This window comes from Alosa alosa, chromosome 5 (assembly GCF_017589495.1).
Source record: "Alosa alosa isolate M-15738 ecotype Scorff River chromosome 5, AALO_Geno_1.1, whole genome shotgun sequence".
Classification (NCBI taxonomy): domain Eukaryota; kingdom Metazoa; phylum Chordata; class Actinopteri; order Clupeiformes; family Clupeidae; genus Alosa; species Alosa alosa.
This window is the reverse complement of record NC_063193.1, coordinates 16,352,194-16,377,988: the sequence shown is the minus strand read 5'-3', so window position 1 is coordinate 16,377,988 and position 25,795 is coordinate 16,352,194. Positions and strand designations below refer to the sequence as shown.

Below are 25,795 nucleotides of genomic sequence, written 5' to 3'. Positions count from 1 at the left end.
CTGTTATTGAATCTGCTGTGCTAAAAGATCCCAGTCTCTGCACAAAAGCTCTCTGGCTCTCTTTGTTTATGTGCAAAACAGAGGTTTCTCTTGTGGCGTCTGTTTCTGATGAACATGCAGTCTTAGCCATTCTTTTCAAGGAATGTCTTGGTGTTTTCTATCAAAGCTGGGACAGACCTGTTTAAGTGCAAGCCCTCATTGCCTGAAGTCTTTGTGAATAACCATTAGCAATAATCTGTGATGCTTTTGTGTTGCCATATTGTACTACAAGAGTGTCCATTCTTTCTTGATATCGTTACTATTTAGATCACTTCGAACAGCTTGAGTATTAGTAGTGTGTTATTTCGAAAACTTTGTATTGAAACCCCTCAATTTACATAAATATCATGCTTAAAATGATCAATTCTGTAAAATGCTAAAGGATTCTCATTTTTCATACCCACCTGAGCGGTGTATTATGTGACCTGCACACTTTGCTTCATCTCATACCTGTCAGATGACATACCCTGTTAGGTTTCTGCATGGCCAAAACTTTCTTCATGTGACTGTGAATGGTCTTCTTTGGGAGAGTGTTTTGACTGATGCCAGTGTGTTTGTCTCAGAGGAAGTCATGTTGGCCGAAGAGGACAAACATGCAGAGGAGAAATCTCTAGATGGGGCCTGGTACAAGAGAAAGCACCCAAGCAACTCAGGTGGGGACCAGCCCATTCAGACACTCAGTCAATGCTCTGTAAGACATTTCACTCACTGGGAAGCAGGTTTTTAGGTTTGTATGCACATAAGCATATAACTGATACAATGTGTCCACATCACAACAGTTGTCAATGTGATACACATCTTCTAAATTTAGCAGTAGAACAGGTGATTCATTTATTGATTTATCCCGCCACCTCCAAAAACTTCTAATGCAAGCTGTTCTTATCAAAACAATAATAGCATAAATTAGCATTTTGCATTTTTGGTACACTTATTCAGTATATCAATTCATCATGTTCTTGAACACCGTTTTTCATTGGATGCTATTGCAGTAATTTGAGGCCCATGGATTTCCTGTCTGAGTGACTTTATGGCCATACTTATTGTTGTCCTGAAGCCAGTGGCCACTAATCAAAACAAGGACTACAACGCTCCTGTAATGACTTTTACAATATGCAGTAAAATGTCCTCATGGTCCTGCTTTCATGATGAGTTATGATTTCACAATGTTGTATCAATATTGTCCATTGCAATGTAACAAAAGCATAAATGCATCCACACATGGTGCAAGTTGTCGCATGATAACGGGGGCATTCTCCTTCACATGCACATTCGAGGACAAACATACACACACACACACACCATCTCCCTCACCCCCTCTTTCTGAGCTGTGTTATCAAGGACTACTAATCTCTCAGCAGTATTGCTTTCAAAGCCTGTGTGTGAGCATTTGGTAATTAAGGAGATTAGGCTGACAAGTTAATTAGATTACAGCAGTTTGCCACCACAGAGAGGAGAAACGCGGGAAAACAATACTGGCACGACTGTGCCATTGTGGCTGGTACGTGGAAAGGTCTCTGGATGTTTTGCACAATGCCCAATCTACTGATCACAGGTGCTGCCATACCTGTCCACAGGTGCTGTTCTCTGTGACAGTGGGATGTTGTGGTTCATTCTTTATCTCACAGCATGTTTGTTAAGCTACGATGATCTTAATGAATGGTGTTCTTGAGTTGTCTATTAAATGTCTGTAAAGTTATTCCCAAAAATATCTGCCTTCAAGTACATACAGTAAATGCACAGTCAGTAAGATCTGTGTTGTTGTGTGTTGTTTATGTTGACTGTTCATTTTTCTCATTAGTCCTAAAAAGAGTCAAAAAGAGCAAGAATGACCTGATTAATGCTGAGGAAGGGGAGGACCACTTCACGGACATCTCCTCAGTTGGTAAGGCCACAACCCTGACCTTCCACCTCACTCTTCATTCCACCTCAACTTTACACATTGAAAAGCCCTAGCAGCAACTGCGAGATGGACAGCTAGCGGATCGTGAGATGTTCACTAAATGTGACAAAAAATGTTATGGGCTTGAAATCGCGTACGATCGCTGACTGCACCTTTAAGCTCATGAATACAACTGACTTGAAATATTTTCAAGTTGTATTTGTTAATTATGTGTTAAAGTTATATTAACGTGTGCCATGTTAATTATGGTCTGTGTCCACATCCAGACTATATTTTAGTGACTTTTCTGATGGAACACTTCTCACTCATGCTCTAAACTCAGATTTATCATCTGAGGATCATCTTGAAATAGAGTGAAAAACAGCCTCTGATAACAGATGAAGCACAGAGGACGAAAAGAGATGTTAAGAGAAGGAGGAGAAAGAAAACGAAACGACAGGAGACAGCAAGACCACATGACACCATACTCCATTAATGGCGTCTCGGCTTCGCATGAGTCAAATTCGGTGGATTAAAATAGCCCGAAATGATTATGGCCCATTTTGCCCTGGAGCGGGCGGCGAAATACTAATGGAGCCATTTTTCACCTCTCGTTTTTTATTCAGGCCCACTTGACATTTGAGCCTAATTGGAGTTACAGAGTTTTTAATATAGAACAGGGTCTGTTGGGCTGAAGTGAAGTAGAGAATAGTGAGCTGTCCTTGCCTCAGTCAAAACCAGACGGTTGCTTGTAAACTGGTGTGCAGGACACAACAAGTAGGCTATTTATATTTGGGAGGAATTATGTTTAGAGGGGAAAACATAAACATTGACATGAATGTGTCTATGCGTAGTCCTTGAGGTAAAACTCTTTCGAGATTGATGTTGCCCCTGAGAAACTTTGTCTGTGGGTCTGGCTGCAGAGGCATTATTCAAAACTTGCTCTGCAGGAAGGATCTAATTTTAATCTGACCTTAATCTAACTTCGCTTTTCTCCGGCGGGGATAAAGCCCCACCTTAGAGAGAGGAGTTCAAAATCTTATTGAACTTCACTTTAATCAAATAATGCCACGCCAACTATGTTTGTCAGTGTCTGGTTAACATACAGCACTGTAATACTGTGGTTTACTGAGGACTCCTCACTCTGTATTACAAAACATGGATCACAATAACAGAATGTATTAAGTAGTGAGAAAGTGAAGCAGACAACACGGAATGGTCATTTGGGGTTTTGGAGTTATCCATTAGGTTGTGTATAGTTTTGTTAGTTGTGCTTGAGTGGTGCAAGTCCTCAACTGAGTCCTCAACTCAGTATATACTTCCAGCTGAGTGGGCGCTCACAGTGAGTGCAGACGCACGCAAGTTCGCAACGAAAACTTTACCCTAGTGTGTGCGCGCATTTGTCCCCACTGCACCCCAAGGATCCCCGTTCGCCCGGGCCAGTGTGAAGAGCAGCAAGAATGAGAGCTCGTCTTATTTCCGTCGGAAAGAGAAGAGGGTCCGCTTCTTCATCCGACGCATGGTCAAGTCCCAAGGCTTCTACTGGACAGTCCTGTGTCTGGTCGGGCTCAACACACTGTGTGTGGCCATAGTGCACTACGACCAGCCTGACTGGCTCACCTATGCTTTATGTAAGTCATAGAATACACTCAGATGGATGTACATTTATATACTGTAGGCTACTCCTCTATCGATCATCATAATGTGGTAAACTGACAAATTCTGCACTTTGTCTTTGACATAATACACTACAGTATATGTAATTGAAATTTTCCCCTTGGTATGCAGGGTCATTCTCATCTTCCTGCTTGTAAAGTAAATTTTGTTGATCTCTAATAGAATATGAGGCAATTGCATATTTTTAGCATATTAGTTGTGCTAAATGAAATGGCCCTGTGTCCAGTTTTATCGATTTGCGTCTGTCTGCCCGCAGATTTGGCAGAGTTTGTGTTCCTGGGCCTGTTTCTGACAGAGATGAGCCTGAAGATGTATGGACTGGGGCCCAGAACCTATTTCCATTCCTCATTTAACTGCTTTGATTTTGCTGTAAGTACTTGGGATTACTCAGGTATCACATAGATTACAGCGCAATTTTGACAGAGGATGATTGATGTTGTTGCACATATGGTTGGTGTTGGGAAATGCTTTGTCATGTTACACAACGTTTTGTGAAACTAGATCATGAAATTAGAAACATTATAGTTAATTAGATAATATTAGATAGGATAATTAGATGAATTAATGTCAGAAATCATTGTAGTGAATTGTTCATGTTTTTAAATGTAGTTTTTGGTTGATAACATTTAATAACATGAAGTAATGTCAAAAATCAAATCAGTGTAATACATTTGACTGTATACACGCAGGTTATTATCGGTAGCATTTTTGAGGTGGTCTGGGCCGCTGTGAAACCCGGAGCCTCGTCGTTTGGCATCAGCGTTCTTCGAGCTCTCCGCCTGCTCAGGATATTCAAGGTTACCAAGTAAGCTGTCAGAAATACCCCCGCCATGATTTTACCCCTTGATACTCTGCGGTTGAGAAATAGGTTAAGCAATGTTCCTCTTTCATGTTGAAAACTCCTGTCAGTGACTGTTACCTGATAGCTATATGAGTTGTTACTTGAGCAAACCTCAGTGGAGTTCAGATGGGTGTATTGATCTAGACGCCGGTGGCTATGGCGATGCTTTCCCTGTGTTCTGGAAGGTACTGGAATTCTTTGCGGAATCTAGTGGTGTCTCTGCTGAACTCCATGAAGTCCATCATCAGTCTGCTCTTCCTGCTCTTCCTCTTCATTGTTGTGTTCGCTCTCCTGGGCATGCAGCTCTTCGGTGGACAGTGAGTAAACTATTAAGGAGTCCTCTCTCTTAACAGTCACTCATTTTCATTATGTAAGGGATAATGGACGACATGCCGTTCGAGTACCAGAAGATAATGCAATCAATTATAACTATAAAATATCAACTTTTTACCACAGAATGTCATAATACATTGCAATCAATATGGAGTGTTATTGATTTTAAATTAGTGTTTTATTACCAGAACCAGGCCTGAAATAATATGTTTGTAATGATTGGTAGATACGTACATAAGTCCAGACAAATAGATGTTTCTCTGTCTTACTACTGTCACTAGAAAACCTATATACCGTATTTTCCGGACTATAAGTCGCTCCGGAGTATAAGTTGCACCAGTCAAAAAATGTATCATGAAGAGGAAAAAAACATATATATATATAAATATATGTATGTTGCACCTGAGTTGCAGGACTGGCCAACTATGAAAAAAAGTGTGACTTATAGTCCGGAAAATACGGTAAGTTCATGGGTTTAGGTTTAGTTCATAAATAGGTTTTAGTCAAATCCTTTTGATGACCAGCTCATGGACGGTGTGCTGTTATTTACAGTTATTTAGCTGTACTGTGCACTTTAAATGTGCAAAAACCTTTTGCTCTGATGTGTGAACCTTGAATACTTTTAATGTCCCTATCAATACCAATGACATGCAGTGATAGCACTTATTTTAGCCTGTCTTTTCATTTGAGTGTATTCTTGTGTTGATAAGCATGTAGGCTGTGTTATTAAGGGATCCAGGTTTCATTCCTCTCTGCCATGAATTATTGATTAAACTCTGCAACTGAGGAATTGCTTTTGTGCACATGGTTCTCACACGGTAAATAAACGTATAAATTCATAAACAGTGCAGGCGTGGCACCTAACGTAATGATCTTCGAGTCAAATAAACAAACACTCCGAGTGCTTTTCAAACAGGAGAAAGCTCTTCCCAGACTCTGTGGCGCAGCAGCACAATCCTCAATCCCCTACTGGTGCAGACTGAGGTGAAGCAGAGATTTGTTTTCCTTCAGACGCAATGATCACGCAGATCCGTTTACTTGCGCTTCAGTGCAGGTGTTTTTTCTTTGTTTTTTTTATCATGCTTTTGAACGTGAGACAGCTGCACCAGTGCTCTCTTTAAAAAGTCGTTCAAAGTTTTATCTTAAAAAGCTGCACTTTCATCCACACCCAGTCATGTGTACACGTCCCTTTGCATTTCCTCTACACTGCAGATGATATACTGTACTTATTTTTGGGTCTGTAATCAGTAATTTTGCGCTCTAGTGAGTGAGTGAACCCTTGACTCCCCAAGCAGAACATCGGTTGATGTACAGGTTGAAGGTACTGGTCCAATTCCTCTGTCTCTTCCTCTGCGGCCCAAAGCATAAAACCTGCTAAGGCCGGTAGGAAGTCAACATGAAATAATGCATTTTACACCACTTCACTCGCTGCCCATTCTTTTTCTACCTATTCTCATCTGAAGCGGGAGGGAAAGGAGAGTACATTCATTTCCGGATTTTTCTGGCGGCTCATTTAAAGCTTTCCAACTGTGTACCTCTGTTTTGTGCTTGGATAATCAAGTCCCTGTAGATACAATATGGAGTGCAAGAGAACGCATTAAGATTATTAGGGTGCAAGTCTGGAGAATTTCTCAGTATTATTTGCTTGGTGGAGAAATACGGAGGGTTATAAAGGCGTTTTCTGAGTGGACTATTTATAAAATGATGAAATACACCCAGTGTGGTTGCTCATAATGCCTGATCCTCGGCTCCAATAATGTTGCTCTGTGGAGCTATGTGAGTGATTAGTCATTTGTATGTAAGTAATCAGCAATTATTTCCCGTTATTGCTTCAGTTCTGTCACTGGTTCATGTTAATTATCTACCACTAATGATCTTGTTTCTGATCTTTTTTTGCTGCTCTGAATCAATTGCATTTGAAAAATGTAACACACACATACCACATATACATATACTAATTATGTTATTAACCCTTAGAACCCTAAGCTGTTTTTAGGGCATTTTCGCTACCTTTATTCTTAAGGATTTATTCTGGTCATTGTAAGTGCCACACACACATATTATATATTGTTTTTTCAGCAGAGTGTAGGCTATCCAGATCTTCCATCATTTCATGTATTAGTACTAGCATTGATTTTATTTAGATTTTTAAAGAATTAAGAATATAAAAAGCGTATTATAAAAATTCTTATATTTTGACATGTATCTCACCACAGCAAGCTCATACTGTAGCTCTACATGCATTTCATGTGTGTGTAGGGCAGACTGTCCTGAATCGGTGGTGAATATTAAATATTAAATTAAATTATACCGGTGAGGTGAATATTAAACCTTTTGCTTTTTGACATTTATGCAAAATTTGGTAGTTTTATAGGCTATACTGCGCTTTGTCTTTGCATTACTGCTTAATGATGTTTTCTAAACAAAGTTCGGGAGGAGCCCTTAGGGATGATTGACAGCAATTAACTCACCTGTCTTCCACCGCCAGGGTATTTAAGCCGGCCTCTTTATCCATACGTCACACGCCGCGGCGCTCGCAAAATTATCTCTCCTCCTCCCCTTACTCCTCCATTTCACTGATAGCCCAGTTACGCATCCTCCTTACACTGGCGGTGCAAGCGGCCATCGCTCTATAGCGATCTCTGCTTCAGGCATTCCATGACCACGGCCAGCTACCATGCCAAACACGCGCTTAGCTTATACACTCAGTATAGCAATCATGCCGACGGGCGAACTAGTGAATACTTACATGGCCATACAACATTTTGCAGTAAGTGTAGCAAGTGATCACTCAGTTTTTATATTAATTGAGGAGATACTTACTACATTTCTAGTGAAGATATGCTGCTTGATGCCTTAACAATGGCAACCTGTCATTTATAAACATTTATGTAAAAATGGAACAAAATCAATCGGGTATTCTTGTAGACTTTCATGTCAAGCAATATTGCATTGCTGCACACCGAAACCTAACCCTTGACACCTTTGCACATTGCTGCTTATATTTTGTCAAAGTATATGTTACTATATAATATGATAATATGATACTTTCACTGGCATTTAATATTGTGAGATTGTATCATGATAGACACCTAATGTGTGTGTGAGTGTGAATGGTAGTGTGCCTTTTTAGAAGAAAGTCCAGGGCCTTTTTTAGTCCCAGTCTGTCCCTGTACACACACACACACACACACACACACACACACACACACACACACACACACACACACACACACACACACACACACACACACACACACACATACACACACACCCTATTAGAGTAAGGGCAAGTGAAACAAAGGCAGAATGCAGTAATGGCCATTGAAATCAAGGCAGTAAGGGCAGATACTGCACTCTGCCTTGGTTTCCCTCTAATTTTCTATACAAACTGCAAAGTAAAAATGTAAATTTAGCTAAGAAATGTATTAGGTAGTCATATGAAATTTTAACAGATTGAAGAGCAGATCATGTACTTCTTATTTGTGCAAAAAATGTTTTTTTGAAAAAGTGCAGATACTGCTCTTAGCCTTTGTAGAGCAGAATGGGTGTGCAACGTTGGTTTGTGTACATGACGTTATTATTTAGCAGTCACTTCATCTGTTTTTATAAGCCAGAAGGATCGATATACATGGTACCAATGGATAGCCCTATGTTTCCTCTTTCATCTGATATGCTTGCCATATCTATGCGATCACGAGTTTGCGGGTAATTCAAACGAGAGTAATGGGTGTGCAGGTGAACGCAGAGAAGTATAGACTCTAAATATGATGCAATTTGATTTAATTTCATTATTGTTTTTATTTTCATACTTTAACGTACAGACAAGTGCGTGGTCTCGTTGGAAAGCCCCGCTTTAGCAATGACACAGAGAAGAAAGGGTGTGTTTTTGACGCACTATGCGTCAATCGGGTTCTAAGGGTTAATACAGCACAGAGCAGTGTGATTTCACTTAACTCCATTAAGTTAAATTAATTTAGATGTATATTATATCTGTGTGTTCCAGTTGTCTTTCTTTTTTCCTTATTCAGTGGTTCTGTCAGAAATTGACACTAGGAATGTAGGTGTTGCACATACAGTACATGGCATTGTCTGTGAATCAGTAAAAACAACCAATAGCATGTCAGCAATGTTAAATTGTGTCTTACACTATATACAATGGGATCACAACACAATCTTTATATGTGATGGTGAAAGGTTTTTATATGGCTTTGTAGAAATTAGTGTGAAACATTTATTATGCATTGCTGTGGCTAATGTAATGGTTATGTTAGGGCTAACTAGAGATTTTCTCCCAAATAAGCCACAACTTCGATGCAAGACCAGGCAGAAATAACCCTCATCACAGAAAGGATGTTGACTCCTCGTTTCAAAGCCTTAAATTATTATTGTTTTGTTTGCATTACAAATTAAATAATAAGAGATTTGTTTCCTTTTTGTATTCATTTTTTACAGGTTTAATTTCGAAGAAGAGACTCCCACAACCAATTTTGATACATTTCCAGCTGCCATTCTTACTGTGTTCCAGGTAATTAAAAACTCAAGGCATCAGAGCATAATTAGTCCGGAATGATGCATCTACATAAAAAAGTAGAACGCTGTATCAGTGTTTGTAATGAGACTGTGCCTCCACTTCACAGATTTTGACAGGAGAGGACTGGAATGCAGTGATGTATCATGGGATAGAGTCCCAGGGCGGGGTCCGCCGGGGGATGTTTTCCTCCGTGTATTTCATCATTCTGACTCTCTTTGGGAACTGTATCCTTTTCACTCGACCTCTATCTCACCTCAGTGGAAACTTTATTTACATGATGTGTTGTGAAGTTGATTTGCTTGACCATGAAGCGCCCATCTGTTGGTGTCACCTGATAACATATTGGGCTGTTTGTGGGTTTAGTTTATGCTATATTTGTATCCTTAAACTAAAAAAAAAACAGATACCCTCCTCAATGTCTTCTTGGCTATTGCAGTTGACAACCTTGCAAATGCACAAGAACTCACAAAGGTACTGGTATACGGCCACCACATCCTAGCAAAGTACTCTCAGCACTGGCAGGCTCACTCCATAAAATGAACATCTTCCATCAAACACCATTTCTCAATCTGCATGTTTGTATAGGTGGTCTGCCCTAATGGTTCAACAGCCTGTAGAGCTTTATTGGTTCCATAAGCCTGTCTGCATATATATATATATATATATATATATATATATATATATATATATATATATATATATATATATATATATATATATATATTTGTCCTTGTCAATAAATGATGTTTGTCAAATAACTCAAGGTAATGAAACTCCCCAATGAGTGGCAGGATTTACAGCCTTTAATACTGCACAGTGCTTTACCTACAGACCTCTACCTTCAGTATTACTGGTCCCTCAAGAGAGCAGGCAGAGAGGCGAAGGTTTGTTGTCAGTGGCCAATGATGCCATTTCTATTAAAGTTCTGCCCTTTCTCATTCTCTTTCCCTTTGCTTTCTCCACTCGCTCTTTTCTTCTCTTTTCTTTTCCTCTCTTCTCTTGTCATCTCTTCACCTCTTTCGTCCGCTGTTCTTCTCTGTCCATTCTGTCCGTGTGTGCCTTGCAGGATGAGGAGGAGCAGGAGGAGGCCATCACTAAGAAGCTGGCCCTTCAGAAAGCCAAAGAGGTCAAAGAGGTCAGCCCCATGTCAGCGGCCAATATCTCCATCACAGCGTAAGTTATGGACATTTAATCCTGACTGTGTTCTCCTATACCACTATAACGCACTTGCACACAAACACATACACACACACACACACACACACACACACACACACACACACACACACACACCATCATCACTGATCTGTGTTTCTTGTGTCCCTGTTCCTAGAAGTATATTACTATATATACTGTATGATGTGCGGTCTCCTTCACCCATGACATATTTGTAGTTTTTTTTGTCCTGCCTTCTTCCCCTCTGTCCCATATTTTTGTTTGTTCAAAGTGATGTGTGTATGTATTATTTGTGTGTGTGTGTGTGTGTGTGTGTGTGTGTGTGTGTGTGTGTGTGTGTGTATCCCCTTCAGTGGTGCTGTTGTGTTAATCTCATCCCTCACTTCAAAGCTTTTTGTTCCAACAGATAGAACTGTGTACTTCAAGTGACAAAAGCTTTGCCACCAATCGTCCAAGTGACAAAAGTTTTGGCATCAATCGTCTAGACATTTGATAAATGATGGCCAGTGAACACACTCAGATCTCTTCTGTGAGATGGCTGTGTAACAGGGCACTTTGGGGGACTGCTAAGTGGAAACAGAAGTAGCTTATATCTCAGTAAGAATGTATTCTCAACAGTCAGTTGACACTTATGGCAGTTGCACTCAAATCAAACACTGAACTTACCAAACTGGCCAAACCAAACTGATCTGAACTTAACCACTGACAAATACTCTTAATTCATAATTCACTGTTAATCACCGATCAGGGGCATAATTATATTAGGGCCATTCATCTGACTATTAATATAAGTGTAATTGTGAATAATCAGAGAACAACAGGGATGTGATCATTATTAATGTTACCTTACACTTTTTGGTTAACATTTTCTTCATTTGATTCACAAGACCTTTTTCCTTCACAATGCTACTGTATATTCATGGGAAACAAACATTTTTATAATATGACAGCCATCATTTTCATTTGTATTCAAATAGGTGAGGGGGACATGTCTTCACAAGTAATGTTTTGTTCTGTTCCTTGTAATATTTGTAGTTGTGTTTTGTTCACTGACATTTCTGTTTATTGTGTAACATTTGTGTTCATGAATATGGTGCTGCGTTGACATTGTGTGGGGAGAGTCAGACTTCGACAGTATCTCATTCTCTAGGGTCTGACTGCTTCCGATGTCCTTTCTGTTTTCCCTCCCTTTTTGTGTGTGTGTGTGTGTTTTGTTTTCTTCTGTTTTTGTTTTGGCTTATGCAGTATTGTAAAGCAATATCGAAGTACACTTTCTCGCAGCCCGTCTGTCTCCAGCATTCATTCACCGTGAGTTTTTACTTCCCTGTTTCCACTTCCTGTTTTTTTCCTCTTCCTTTATTCCCTCTCTTCTTTCTCTTCCTCTGATCTCAAATCAGTCCCATCCCATGTTCCGTGTATGGTCTTGCCCATTGGCCGAAGGTGTAAAGCAGTCTACAGTAATCAAAGGATGAATGGCAACCAGCTATATGTTTTCTTTTTTTAGAGGAAATGGTGTTAATGTCTAGTGTTCAGTTGATATCTGTGTCCATTGTACAGTGCCTTCTTTTACCATCTGTGAATTTATTGTGATTAATGCACACTTGATGCACAACAGTGGCTTTGCTTCCCACATGAGCCCTAGATTTTTTAATTAAGATTTTCTTTAACCTCAGTTCCCCTTCCTCCTTCACACTTCGACTCTTTTACCCTTCTGTTTTCTTTGGTCGTCTGGGTTTTTTCCCTGGCATGTGCTCCTATTCTGGGTGTTTGTTGTTTGTTGTTTTTGTTTCTGCTCATGTATTTTTGAAGCGGACGTGGAGTAGCCTCCACTCAGGGAGACACCCTCAGCAGTAGTAGAGTAGCAGACTGCTGCCACCGGGTGAGTCATCATATTTCCAGCCGTGGGTCCCGGTGGCAGCAACAATGTGCCGACAAACACACAACCGCTGCTCTCTCAGACGCACAGAGAGATGCACACACACAGGGCTTTTGGTGAGGGAGAGCACTGTTATGGAGACCAATCATAGACTCATGCGGAATCAGGGGAAAAAATTGGCTGAACAGTTCTTGTAGTTGTTTATTGTATTTCTGAAGGGATCTGATGATTCTCACTTGAATTGACTTGTGTGTGATGACACTCATGTTCAAGAGAACCTCTTTGTTTTAGTTTGGGTACCATGTTTGCCAATTGATTTTTCTTGGTAGGATTTTTTTGTAGCATCGCTAGGTTTCTTATTTGCTTTTGTAGAAAGGTTGTTGGTTAGGAAGTTTAGGTAATCAATTTGAGGACAAAGTTGTCCACAAACCATAGTAATTTACATAAACTGAATGATAAAGAAACTCCTGATGGATGTTATAATCCAGATTCCCAAAAGTGAAATTCAGAATTATTTAGTTTGTTTGTCTTAATCACCCAATACCTTTATACAAGTAGAATATTAGCTTTTTAGAGTCAGTTTGCAAAAGTCACATTTATCTCTATGATTCAGGGAATTCCCCTGAATATATTTTGCTCCTTTACCTTTACTAATATCATCATCAAAGATAGATTTATTTCTTCATTTTCCACGGTGTCACTTGGGATTATGAAAACTCATTAAGGTTTTAGAAATGCAAATAATGTAAGCAATTGACATTTAAGTAGGGATGCACTGTATTTCTTAAATATGCTCTTTAAGATTCTCCAAATGATAATTGGTCATCTGACCTTTTGTTGGAGTAGTGAGCAATTCCTCCTTGATATCGGCAACATTTTCTATACTGTTAAACCTCGATTAATAGCCCAGGATTTTATTTACGTCAAACACCAAAACTCAACCTGTTTGGGACAGGCGTCTATATGGACCAGGCCTTTAATTCCTTTCACACAACTTTTGCTCAGCTAAAATAGGAAATACTGCCAGATTGATTATTTAAAACCGTATGAATATTTGCCTACTTGAATAAAAATGTTATCTAGTTCTGAAAGTCAATGTCTTAATTTGAGGAATGAAGTTATCAGACATTATATAACAGTTAGGTTTTTGTTCATTTCTGATTGGAGAGGGATTCTATGAGTCATCACAAGTGGCGATATCTCAGGACATCCCCACTGCAGCTAGTAATCATTCCACACATTGTATTGAATTATCCAGCGCAAACATTTCATTTATTCCAACCAAGAGAGCAGTGGTTTCATAATGTCACATTTGAGTGTGAAAATGGAGGATATAAAGTAGGTGAATGTTCAATTTAATATGAGGCATATAGACAAGTAAGCAGGCTTTACAAGTTAGGTACAAGCAAATAGCCTGTCACTGAACTTGACTCTCAGTGTTCATGCTTATGTTTATGCATGAAGTAGAGACTCTGGTAAGGTAAATTAGTGAAGGAGTCCGTTTAGAATTTGAATTGTGCTTTATTTAATTGAATACTTTAGTACAAATATTGATATTTGGTGGCAGTGTATTCATAACATATCGCAGAAAGAAGTCATCTGATTTATTGCACTTTCGATATTGTGTCCTTCCTCTAATTTCCAGTATAAATTTACATTAATGACCTACATATAAAATAACAATTGATTTTGCGTTGAAGAAATTTTGATGACACATTGGCAAGGCATTAGAGAGAGATTACTGATTAGTGCTTAGGATAATACAGTGCGATATCAATATCTGGGTGTCTCTCCCTTCCCTGCTTCAGTTTCAATTCCTCTCGTATTGAAGTAAGTGCTTTGGTTACACCATCTTTTGTGTTACCCCATCATGCTCCCCCCATCTTATGTCTCGGTACAGTTTTATCCAGCTCCCCCCATCAACACTCTTGGTAATAATCTTCTCGCTGCTGTATTTGTTTCTGTCCTCTAACTCTGCTGTGTACTTTGACAAAATGCCATAGTCCTTGTTCCCATTTGTTTGTGTTTTTTACACTGTGTTGCCCTGTATGTTTTTAGGAGTTATGTCAGCTCTCCCGCCCATCACTACTTGAGGTAAAGGTACTACCAAAGATATGCTTAATGGCAAAAATGTGTGTATAACCAAAGACATGCTCACCCCCAGATGTCTGTGGAAAATTGTCATTGTGTTTGACCCCCCCCACCACACACACACACACACACCACCACCACCACCCTCCCGATCCCCTGGTGAAGAATGGACAATAAACTGTCATCTTCATTTTGTCCATTCAGTGTATGTGTTCACATGGTCACTCACTGAGTGGTTTCCATTCTCAATTCTCAATGACTCCCAAAAGCCCTGACAGGGCTCTTAGTTTTATGTGTGTGTGATGCAATTAAAAAGGTGAGTGTCCTTTACCGGCAATATATTTGCTCATAGACTTCATAGAATTGCTTGGTGTCAGAAGTGGGATTACGTTTCAGAAATAGCCCTGGACAGCCTGATTTATAAAGATCTTTTCCTGTGTGTGTGTGTGTGTGTGTGTGTGTGTGTGTCTGTGTGTATGTATGAGTGTGTGTGACGTCTTGTTCTGAATAAATCTCAGCTGAAGTGTATCGGGAACTAGCTTAAATTGCTCGGAGTGATTTACCGAGCAGCACACCAGTATGTCGGGCCCTGTCTGAAGAGCTGGCCCTAAATAACATCAGCACAAATGGATCGGGTGCTGTAGGCTTGCTCAAATAGCCTAATCTCAGGAAGCCCCGGCGCATCCCCCAACCCATCGACTCTGCTTGCAGAACCCTGTAGCCCCTAAACCATTACCTCTGTCTGACTTGTATATCAGAGGAGTTAGGGAAAGAAGCGTGGGTGAGTGGCAGGCAGGCAGGCAGGCAGGCAGGCTTGAGGTGCTAACAGAGAGATAGGGGGAGACAGGATCTCATGGAGAGGGCAGAGTAGAAGATAAAGCCCTATAGTTTACTCTTTACTTGCCACATTCTCTTTGGAATGAACATACAATTTCGACCTCAGTATTTTTGCCAGCATTAAACTTATTTTTATTGTGTTGGTGGAATGGATTCAGGAGTGCTAACTTGGCCATATAAATCCTCCCCAAGATGTTCAGACTGTTCGACTGACTACTGATCAGTCAGTTTTGACCATGTACAACATTCCTGTAGGAATGAAAGAAAGTACATTGAAATCACATTGTGACACGTTTCTGTTTTGTGTAAATTGGAGTGTGTCAAATTGGACATTTATAATACAGCCAGATTTTAGCTCTGTGGTTTGTAGATGCATTGTCACGGGAAATGGTGGTGGTGGTGGTGGGGGGGTGATTTGGGGAAAGAACATGTCTGACTTGCATAATAAGTTAAGAAAACAATGAAAGGGATAAATATGAATACTCATTCTGACAATCATAGCCACTCTGATGTAATGGCATGTCATTACGCCAGTCCAAGGGAAATCATGGTTTTGGGGCAACACTATTTCAGGATGCATGGTCCAAACATAATGAAACATCACCTAACCAAGGTTTTTGAGAGGAAGGAACAAGCATGAGAAAGCATGAGCGTCTAAGATGCTGAAATACCATGGTGACTTGTAATGTATTGGCACATCCATAAAGACCTTCTTTTCACATGTGGAAATGTACTGAACTGGAGCTAGAAGTATTGGCAGTGAATCCCCAATGCAGGCTTGTTAATTATTTAGCACCTTGGGGGTTGCTGTGCATTAAAATATGGACTTTCATAGCATGTGTTTCCTGCAAAAGGAAAGCAGTTGAAATGCCAGTGAATTTTAAAGCATAGGGGAAAACTCCTTTGGCTCCATAAAAGTAAACTCTTTCATGACCTTTTTCAAAAAGTGTCATATTGACGTCCCTCCAAGTGTTAAGGTGGTCTTCACATGGATGGGAGTTTTTCCTTCACAGTGGTGTACCTTCCTCACTGAAGTAATTATCTGGCTGATTGAAACTGATGTCTCTGAGCTCCTTGTGTTAAACTTGTTCATTCTCCACCTGACTCCCCTGTGCCCCCACCCCCTGACCATCCCCACCAGCAGGGAGCAGCAGAGGTCCCAGAAGTTGATGTCTGTGTGGGAGCAGCGCACCACGCAGATGCGGCGCAACAACCTGCGCCCCAGCAGCGAGGCGCTCTACAGCGAGCTGGACCCCGAGGAGCGCCAGCGTATGTCTTCCGCCCTGCACATACGGCCCGATATGAAGACCCACCTGGACCGTCCGTTGGTGGTAGAGCACGGTGATGGCCCCGTGGGGGGGCCACACAACCACCACCACCACCACCACCACCACAACCACCACTGGGACAAGGGTCAGGGCGAGGGGGATGCCGCAGGAGGGACGGAGTCCGGGCAGCCGTCGCGGAAACATCACCGGCGAAAGGATGCCAACGAGAACGGGGAGACGGGCGGCGGCAGCACCAGGGAGGGAGGGCGGCATCACGTCCACCACAGCCGCAGCAAGGACCACGAGGGCTCGCGCTGCCGGGAGGGGAAAGGCGACCGCAGCCGGAGCCGCGAGGGGGGGCGCCGCCACCACCACCCGAGGTCTGTGGACGAGGGCGGAGAAGGAGGTGGGGGTGAAGGAGGAGGAGGAGGAGGTACTGGAGAGAGGGAGCGCCACCACCACCACCACCATCGACAGCAGTCCACTGAGGGCAACGGGGTGGTCAGCAGCGGGGGCAAGAGCTTACCGCGCTCGCGGCACATGGACGGCTCGCGCTCGGGGAACCACGACGGCGACCGGTGCTCGCGGGGAGAGAACGGAGCCAATGGGGAGAGGAGCAGGCGCAGGCCCCGCAGCGGCAAATCACAGGCCACCGCTGACGGAGAGGAGGGCAGAGAGAGAGGCGAGAAGGAGGGCGGCAGGACCCACAGGCACAGGTCAGAATCAGCTCTTTTCCCCCTCTTTTCCCTCCTCTTACTCCAGCCACAGCATTTTCTGATCTTTATTGTGAGTTTACAATGTATTGCATCCTAAGTATTGAGTGTTTTCAATGTATTTATATTGAATATTGGGCCGTTTCAATTTCACTCTTCTGATGCTATAATGAAATTATCGATTTAAGTTTTAAGATAAGGAAAGTAGCAATGAAACTCATCTGCAGTACATACAGTAGATATTACAAATACAAAGACATTACGTACAGTACGAGTGTATCACAGACCTAGATGTCACACGCTATCCGAATGTTTGTGTCTATTCCAAACTGTACTGCACTGCTCCTTGTGTGTGTGTTTGTAAGGGACAGGCACACAGATGTGGAGGCGAGCCAGCCGAGCGGCCACATCCCCGTCACCATCACCTCACCACCAGGGGAGACCACCCTCATACCAAGTCAGTGCTCAGCAAGCATGCCCACGATTAGATATTTATATAGAATATTACCGTATGTAAGGGATAATGTATTGTCCTCTGCTCATTATCGAAAATGAAACCCCCGGCAGGGCGAACAGGACCCCGTCGTGAAGCAGATAAAGAGCAGCAGACAATACGTTATCCCACTTATTATACGACTCCTTGCCAAACTTCACATAGCGGGCCATTTATTTTGTTACCGTTTCGTGGCTTTACCTGAGAAAACAAATCGTTTTCACAAATAGAACTTGAAAGTTTCAGTATTCAGTAACGTACAGTATTACTGACTGAGTGCTGACTTTAACTTTCAATAAAATTCCATTGCAATAAGCAAACCTACTACTTGTGGAATGATATGAAAGACGTGAATCAGAAGCACAAAATCGATGGTTTTCAAACCGTGGTTCTAAGTCAAACTCTGTCAAATCGCAGTCTTCTTAAAGAGGGCGAAAATCGCTGCTCCAAACCAAAGGTTTGTAAGACTCCCTGAGATCTATGTTCACACTCCAACAAACCTACTTCCACATGAGAAGATCACTTCCAGGTTGAGCGTACCTTAAGTACCAGTGCAGGGGCATACGTCACCCCTGTGACTTGATATAAACACTCGACCTTACACGTGCATGTGGTGGACATCCAGGTGCTTTAAGCACTGTCTCTGGCTGTCAATAGAAATGAAATAGAACCCGTTGCCATTGACAGCAACAGGGTCCCGGGTTCGGGTCCAGTCCGGGTCATCTCCCGATCACACCCCAACACTCTCTCCCACTCGCTTCCTTTCACTCTCTTTACTGTCATATCCTAAACAGGCCAACAAAAATACATAAAAAGATATATTATATTAATATATCATATTAATACTGTACAGTCAGGGTGGCATTGATCTGTGCAGAATGTGCTGAAATGCACAGCAATATGCCAAAAGGGTTTCTTGTGTATTTGCAATATATGAAAATAACCCATTGCTCAAATGAATTTCCTAATACATATCAGGTGAATGGATGCTTGTTATGAATATTAACTGATTGATTAACTCACAGAACTATTAGTCACTCTGAAATAGTGTTTAATTTCTGAATTGCTTGCAATTATTGAATTTGCCAACTACATCATACTCCAGCTAGATTTTATTTCTGTGGGTTGCTATTGTTTTTGGATCACAGTGAACAGTATAGACAGTGAGACCATGCCAATGACAGAGGAGAAGAGGAACCTGGACGACCTGATCAACACCCGACCCATCCTGCCCTACAGCTCCATGTTTGTGTTCGGCCAGACCAACCCGTGAGTCTGCCCGCCACCCGCCACACCACCCTACAGCGGGCACTTGCTCCCTCTGCCAGTACCTTGTCACACTAAATATGCCTAAATATATTCCCCTTCCTCATCTAATGAAAAGCTGTTAGGAGATTGAGTGACTGCATGGTGGAAGAGCAAAGGAGTGGTGGCAGCTTCCTCCTAGGCCTCTTCACTCACTCGGGACGCAGCCTCTCCACACGCCCGTAAAGCTTCCCATAAACACTAACTTCAATGAGGAGCAAACAAATAGTGCCCTCATAAACTTCCACATGTCTGTCGCCGCCCTCGGCATGTTCACTATAACTCACCATATGGGCCTGCCTGGCTGACGTTTGATTTTAGTGATTTTGATGGAGCATCAGCTTGAACAGAGATATTTAAAAATAAATAAATAAATAAATAAATAAAAGACATAAAACCGAGAAGTTAGTTATGGTTCACCATAAATCCAGAGTAGTCTGTTTCTGTGTCAAAACTGGTCACTAAAGCTTTCACAAGATTGTTTAGCTACATGCAGGTGTTAGAGGATTCAGGAGTATTTATGTTATGTTGGATTTCATAGTTAAGATCTGCATGTATATTTGTGCTTCATGTGATTTGTCATATCCCCAAACAGAGTAAGGCGACTGTGCCATTACATGGTGAGTCTACGCTACTTTGAGATGTGCATCCTGGTTGTAATCGCCATGAGTAGCATAGCCCTCGCTGCTGAAGACCCTGTCCAGGTCAATGCCAGCCGCAACAATGTGAGTTCAAGTCAATGACCCATGGGTTTGGGTAAGAAATGTAAGAACAAAATGTAAGAATGATACACAGTGATCAGGTGTATAACCATTTCTTGAAACCAGCAGTCAAACTACATTTTACATTTTTGACAATTGTCATTTGTCAATTAGATATTTTTAAAGTGATTTGTGTATGTCAGTTCTGTTGCTGAACTAGTCTGGTTTGTGTTTTCAGTCTTAACATTTCCTTCTTCCACTCCACTCAGGTGCTAAAGTATTTGGATTATGTCTTTACGGGAGTTTTCACTTTTGAGATGGTGATTAAGGTAAGTGCTTGTGCTTGTGCTAGGATTAGACATTATCCTTTCAGACAGGCTTGTTTAAAAACAACACTTTGCCCCTTTAACTAATAGGTAGCCATTTCCATTACCCAAATCAAATCACTTAATCGCAGGTTTGTTCGTCCCTGTCCTTTAAACTTTGTAGTGCTTTCCATTTTTTTCTCACACACTTGGATTCATTACAGTGACAACACATGCTTTAGCCAACTTCAAGTGCCTCCTTTGTGGACGATTGTCTGTGTGAAGACTGCTATAAGAGTTTTATGCACAGCTGTCTGGTCTAAAGGATGTTAGCTCAGTTTGTCTCTCTCTGTTTCCTTCTCCTTCCCTCGTTTGTTTTTCTCCTCTCACACCCTCTTATTGTTTGGGGAGAAGATGGTCGATCTTGGATTGATACTTCACCCCGGCTCTTACTTCCGGGATCTATGGAACATTCTGGACTTCATTGTGGTCAGTGGAGCACTGGTTGCATTTGCCTTCACGTAAGTTCTCTCTGTCTGATTTACATTCAGAATGTGCATTTAGTCTTAGAGGAATAATACTTAAACACTTAACGCTTAACACTTAGAGGATGTCAACAATAAAACTGTCCACTAAAGGACTCAATAACTGGCAAAAATCAGTGAGCGATTTTTGTCATTTTAAGCAGGTATCATTTTATCTGGTGGTAACTCAATTATCTTTGGAGTGACAGTCCTGGCCTTTATTGAAGCTCTTGTTAGTTTCCCCCCATTGTTAAAGGTGACTTTGGAATCTGAGCGGGTATAATTAAGATGTTGGACAAGCTGTATTCCTATATTGTTGTGCATTGGAACTGTGTCAGTTACGGCACTGGCATTTGGGAAATCCTGTTCTGCATGACTGAAGTTCTCTTTCCTGTTCTATTCCTGAAGTGTCTAGTCTTGTTTCATTGGTCCCCAAAGTATATAGTGCAGCTGTCCTTTGGGTATTAACAAAGTATGTCATGACTCATTAAAAAGTTGGCATCAACACGGAAGAAGAGTACATTATATAGCTTGCAAATATTTTTTCACACAGTGTCTGTTTTTTAATGTATATTTTACTGAATATAAACATAAACATAGTTTTGATAAACCCTCAAAAAACAGAACTTTTCAGACTTGGTTGACCCTTGACTGGATCCTAACTTCAGAAAGCTCAAAGCTAAGATGACCTTGTTCTGGGTAGACTGTACAGTCGAGACACTTTTTGCTCACACAAAATCAAACAAAAAATAGATACTGGCAGACATTCTGCATGCCATTTCCTTAGCTTGTAGACTAAGATATTATCAATCAATAATACCCAGTAGTAGTATACCCAAGTAGTTTATATTTTCCACAACTAGCTCATAAACATAGGGTGCATTTTTGTCTCGACTGTGTCTCAACTGTACCCATATGGAGTACAGTTGAGACAGTACCTGGAGACACCCATTTTTTATGATGTATAGTTAATCGTTCATTGCAAAATTTAATAGTTAAAAATAATAGCAATTGCAATTAAAAGTGTTTTAATTTAAATTAATTCGTATCATTTAAATTAGTGTTGGTTAAAATGAATAAAACCAGCCAACTGTACTCAGTCTACCCTACTTGTACATGTTGTATCTTAAGATTTCACAATGATTGTGTTCAGACTGAAGTAGTGTAGTGAATGAGCACATTTCTGTCTAATTGATTACAAGATTTTCTTTGTTTTCTTTGTGCCTGGATTCACTTGAAGGAGCATCATGGGGTAATGGCTTAACTCTCTCTCTCTCTCTCTCTCTCTGTCTCACTCTTTCTCCTGCTCTCTGTCTATATTTCTCTCTCTTCTCTTCTCACTCACTCATTCACTCACTCCACCCTCTGCTTGTTTGTGTGAGCCAGGCGAGGTCTGCCTATGCTCAGCTCATAAGGTAGTGCTGTAGCATGGGATATTCTCCTGCGCTCTGATCTCCATTAGTGCGTCATCCATCCCTGCTGTCATCACCTTTCACACACACACACACACACACTTGGGGATCAATAAAGTATCTATATCTATCTATCTATCTATCTATCTATCTATCTATCTATCTATCTATCTATCTACATACTGTACACACACACACACACACACACACACACACACACACACACACACACACACACACACACACACACACACACACACTCACACAGACACACAGACACACATACACACACACACACACACACACACACACACACACACTCACACAGACACACACACACACGCCTGCCTGATTTTCCATCCTTAAATACCACTGTCACTGTCACTGCGGTGCAAGCCTGAGTGCTTGAGCTTGTTTGGCTTCTGGATTCCAACATAAGCAACTTAAATGGAAAAAAAAAATGTTCACATTTTCTAAGGCCTATTTTCTCCAGTCTGCCGGGATCAATGGCATCCCTGCAAAATACAACTAGGATTAGATCACATGGCTCTTAATTACATTCGGGTGCTCCGAATGCTTATTGCAGATTGCATATAGAATTTCAGCTAATGTCACATTAGGATTGTGGTGAACTGACCGCTTGCTCTGGTAGGCCAAAAGTCGAGCATCTCATTGTCCGTTTGTGAAATCACCATTGAACCCTTGGCCTTGAATCTGCCTTGATTCAGACGACTTCTCGTCTCATGCTCTCCTTACACCACTGCATGTGATCAGCGTTCAACATGGGTCATCATCACATCCAGCATCCCTTGACCTGATGTACTGTATGCATAGAGGGTCTGTCAGTCGAGTCGTCCTATGATCAGATCTTCTTGAGGTGCAGGCTGGCGAACTGCCGAGCTTTGAGTGCGGTGCTGTGCTGTGCTGTGCATGTCAAGGTGCTACTGTATACCGGGAACATCAGATCATATGAGTGGCGTGTCTCTCTTGAAGGGGTTTCTAGTGTTTTTCTCACCCTCTCAAGAAGGCAGTGTTGAGCCTACGTTGATTCGATTTCGTGCATCCACCTTCAGACATTTCACTTCTTCGTCAGATGTCCTCTCTGATCTCTTCCGCTGTTGTGTGTGGGGGTAAAAAAAGACTGACGTCTGGCAGTATTTCAAAACTATGTATAGGAACAGCTATGACTAACTGCTGAATCTAACCCAAATCATCTGGGAATATTGAGGGCTTTCCCTGTTTTTAGGTTAACAAATCCAGGTTTCGATATAACACCATCACTCGGAATCACCCAAAAAACGATTATGAAGAGATCAGCAATAACAGCATTCCATCAAAATGCTTCCATCGTCATTCAAGTATAATCCATAGAACACTTACTTGACAATGTATTTAATATTTAATTCATGTCGCTATATCTTGATAAGCGTGTGTCTGTGAGTGAGAAGCAGCTATAATGGTGCTCTGTGCTTGTCTTGTGTTCTTATCATTGTTCTCCCTTATTAGACCGCACCAAAGCGTGACCAGGTGGGGACCTCCCCTACACTTTTCTCTTCCCTTTTAACACAGTGTTCCCCCTTACTTCCCCCTCCTCCCTCCCACCCCCTCTGTCTTCCCGGTTAGACCATGTTTAATGGCTCTTAACCTCCACAGCTAAAGTGTCAGGGGCCTTAGGTCTCTGCCACTCTGATGGCTTTCAACTAGAACCTCTTTCCCAGTCTCTCACTCTCTCTCTCTCTCTCGCTCGCTCGCTCTGTCTCACTCTTGCTGTCGTCAGTGTAATTTTCATGAGTAGTTATCCTGTAATGGATGAGGTGGTTCAGCTAAATCAATGCCGTATCTCTCACATATCACACAGCTCTGCAAGCAGAGCAGACAAAGGCTAAGTGGGCCCTGCTCAAAGGCTCCCCACACAGACAGACAGGGTCACTTATAGCCATGTAATGAACACTAGCCGTAAGACCAAAGAGAAGAGGTCTCGATAATGAGCCAAACCATATAAATCGTGTTATTCAACCCCATTGAATTCTATAGAAATTGTAAATGGCTTTGGGTGTTTTATAGGTGAAAGGCCGACATAAAATGAATGGGAGGCAAAAACAGTTAGGGGTTGGTGTTACTGTTATAAGACGTTGGCATACAACTTACTGTTTTCCCCTTATGACTTTCAAACTGAACCATGCTCACCCTCTTCAGGATTTCTGTAGATTTCAGGCTACATTCCCATGGACCAAACATGAGGTATTTCAAATATTCAGAAAAGCGAATATTTCCCCTGGCTTTTGAGCAGCGTCTATGAAAAAATTTAATGTTTGATCTATTGCTTTTCTGAATGTTTGATTATTTCCTTATTGTGTGTTTTTCCTCATTTCCTCTGTGTATTTGCAACAGCATTCATGCTTTGGTACGTGGAATTGTAGCCTGTTCAAATCTGAAATTATTATTTTTAGAAACGCACTGTTTTCAAAAAGGGTCGAGGGACTTTGAAAGCTATCAGAATGCCCTGTGTGACTTTATATCCAGTAAATGTGTGGGTGTCGTCAAACTACTCCTGATGTTTAACTCTCTAGGCTAGCCGGAGTGAACGCATGCTAGACTAATGTGCATCAGAGCATGAGAGATCGCATGCCCTTGTACTGGTGTAGAACCCGACGGAAAGGGTGCTAAGAGTAACCTCACTGAGATATCGGGTAGACGTACAGATTGGGATTCCTGCAAGATGGTCCCTAGTAGTAAATTTGGGTCTAGTTGCTTCCTCCATCTATGCTGTTATGGTGCACATAGTGTATGTGAATTGCAGGATGAGAGTTTCTATGTATAAAAGGCACAGCTGGACAGGTGTTTATGCACAGCTTAAGTAATATAGTGCAGTTGATGTTATGTAAGGGTCCAGGGGTGGATCTCTTGGAAGGATTGCAGTAATGCATGCAACCAAGTTACTAAGAGTCATTTTGAGGGAGTCTTTTGCCATTTATTGGGAATTGATCCGTTTATGGTTGGCATGCCGACCCAAGGAATTAATAAAGCCTCCTTAAAACACTACAACAATCATACATTTTGTGTCTGTGGCAGTGTCTTAGCTTGTGCCTGAGGATAGTTTCTCTTATTTGCTGCATAGCAGTCCTACGCAAGGATATCTGGCATGAACATCTTAAAATCACCAAAAGTAAGGGTTGGTGTGTTACATGTATATCTGCCTTCTGCATCTATGGTGCTCAAAGCTGAAGAATCAAAATTTCTCTCAGGTAATCTTGCATCCAAACATTTATTGATGTGAGCTTGTTATATTCAAAAGCCTGTCATCTGGATACAGGCTCTTAGAGGAACATTATAAAAACATAATAATGCTATTTTCTGACTATTTGTTACACTATCAGTGCAGTTGATTCCACTGTTAGATCATACGATTTTAAAGCATTTTTTGTAATATATTTCTTTCTTTTTATTCTTCTTCTGTGGATAGTTTTTATTTTATTTCCCTTCCCTCTTCCCAGCTCATCTTCATTCATCCCTTTGTTTTGGTACCCCCCTCTCTGTAGTTTCACTCTGCCATGTCTCTGTAAATGTACAAACGACGACACATCACTGTCATACTTTATTTAATTGTCAAATGTAACAGTTGGCAGCCCAAACAAATGTGCCCTTAAAACAGTGTATTATTCCTGGAGATCCAACATTAGTTGTGTGCTATTCTGAGTACCAGGTTTAAACCCCGTTTATAGTGCCCTGCATGTGTGGATTCAGTTTTGAAGGGATCTTTTAGTCATCTCAGACTTAGACCTCACAGATAA

General features: G+C 41.3%; 1 protein-coding gene across 1 annotated transcript in view; it reads left to right on the top strand.

Annotated features, from left to right (window-relative positions):
- cacna1ba (calcium channel, voltage-dependent, N type, alpha 1B subunit, a) overlaps positions 1-25,795 on the top strand; it is a 99,352-nt gene that overhangs the window by 45,310 nt on the left and 28,247 nt on the right. The window contains exons 9-29 of the mRNA XM_048242785.1: positions 603-692; positions 1,838-1,921; positions 3,331-3,549; positions 3,852-3,964; positions 4,285-4,400; positions 4,622-4,753; positions 9,225-9,297; positions 9,410-9,527; positions 9,707-9,774; positions 10,370-10,476; positions 11,725-11,787; positions 14,414-14,449; positions 16,425-16,963; positions 16,994-17,267; positions 17,630-17,721; positions 18,906-19,026; positions 19,658-19,787; positions 20,033-20,092; positions 20,483-20,589; positions 21,833-21,844; positions 23,511-23,531. Coding sequence (XP_048098742.1) covers positions 603-692; positions 1,838-1,921; positions 3,331-3,549; positions 3,852-3,964; positions 4,285-4,400; positions 4,622-4,753; positions 9,225-9,297; positions 9,410-9,527; positions 9,707-9,774; positions 10,370-10,476; positions 11,725-11,787; positions 14,414-14,449; positions 16,425-16,963; positions 16,994-17,267; positions 17,630-17,721; positions 18,906-19,026; positions 19,658-19,787; positions 20,033-20,092; positions 20,483-20,589; positions 21,833-21,844; positions 23,511-23,531 — 2,575 coding nt within the window. The remainder of the gene's footprint in view (positions 1-602; positions 693-1,837; positions 1,922-3,330; positions 3,550-3,851; positions 3,965-4,284; positions 4,401-4,621; positions 4,754-9,224; positions 9,298-9,409; positions 9,528-9,706; positions 9,775-10,369; positions 10,477-11,724; positions 11,788-14,413; positions 14,450-16,424; positions 16,964-16,993; positions 17,268-17,629; positions 17,722-18,905; positions 19,027-19,657; positions 19,788-20,032; positions 20,093-20,482; positions 20,590-21,832; positions 21,845-23,510; positions 23,532-25,795) is intronic.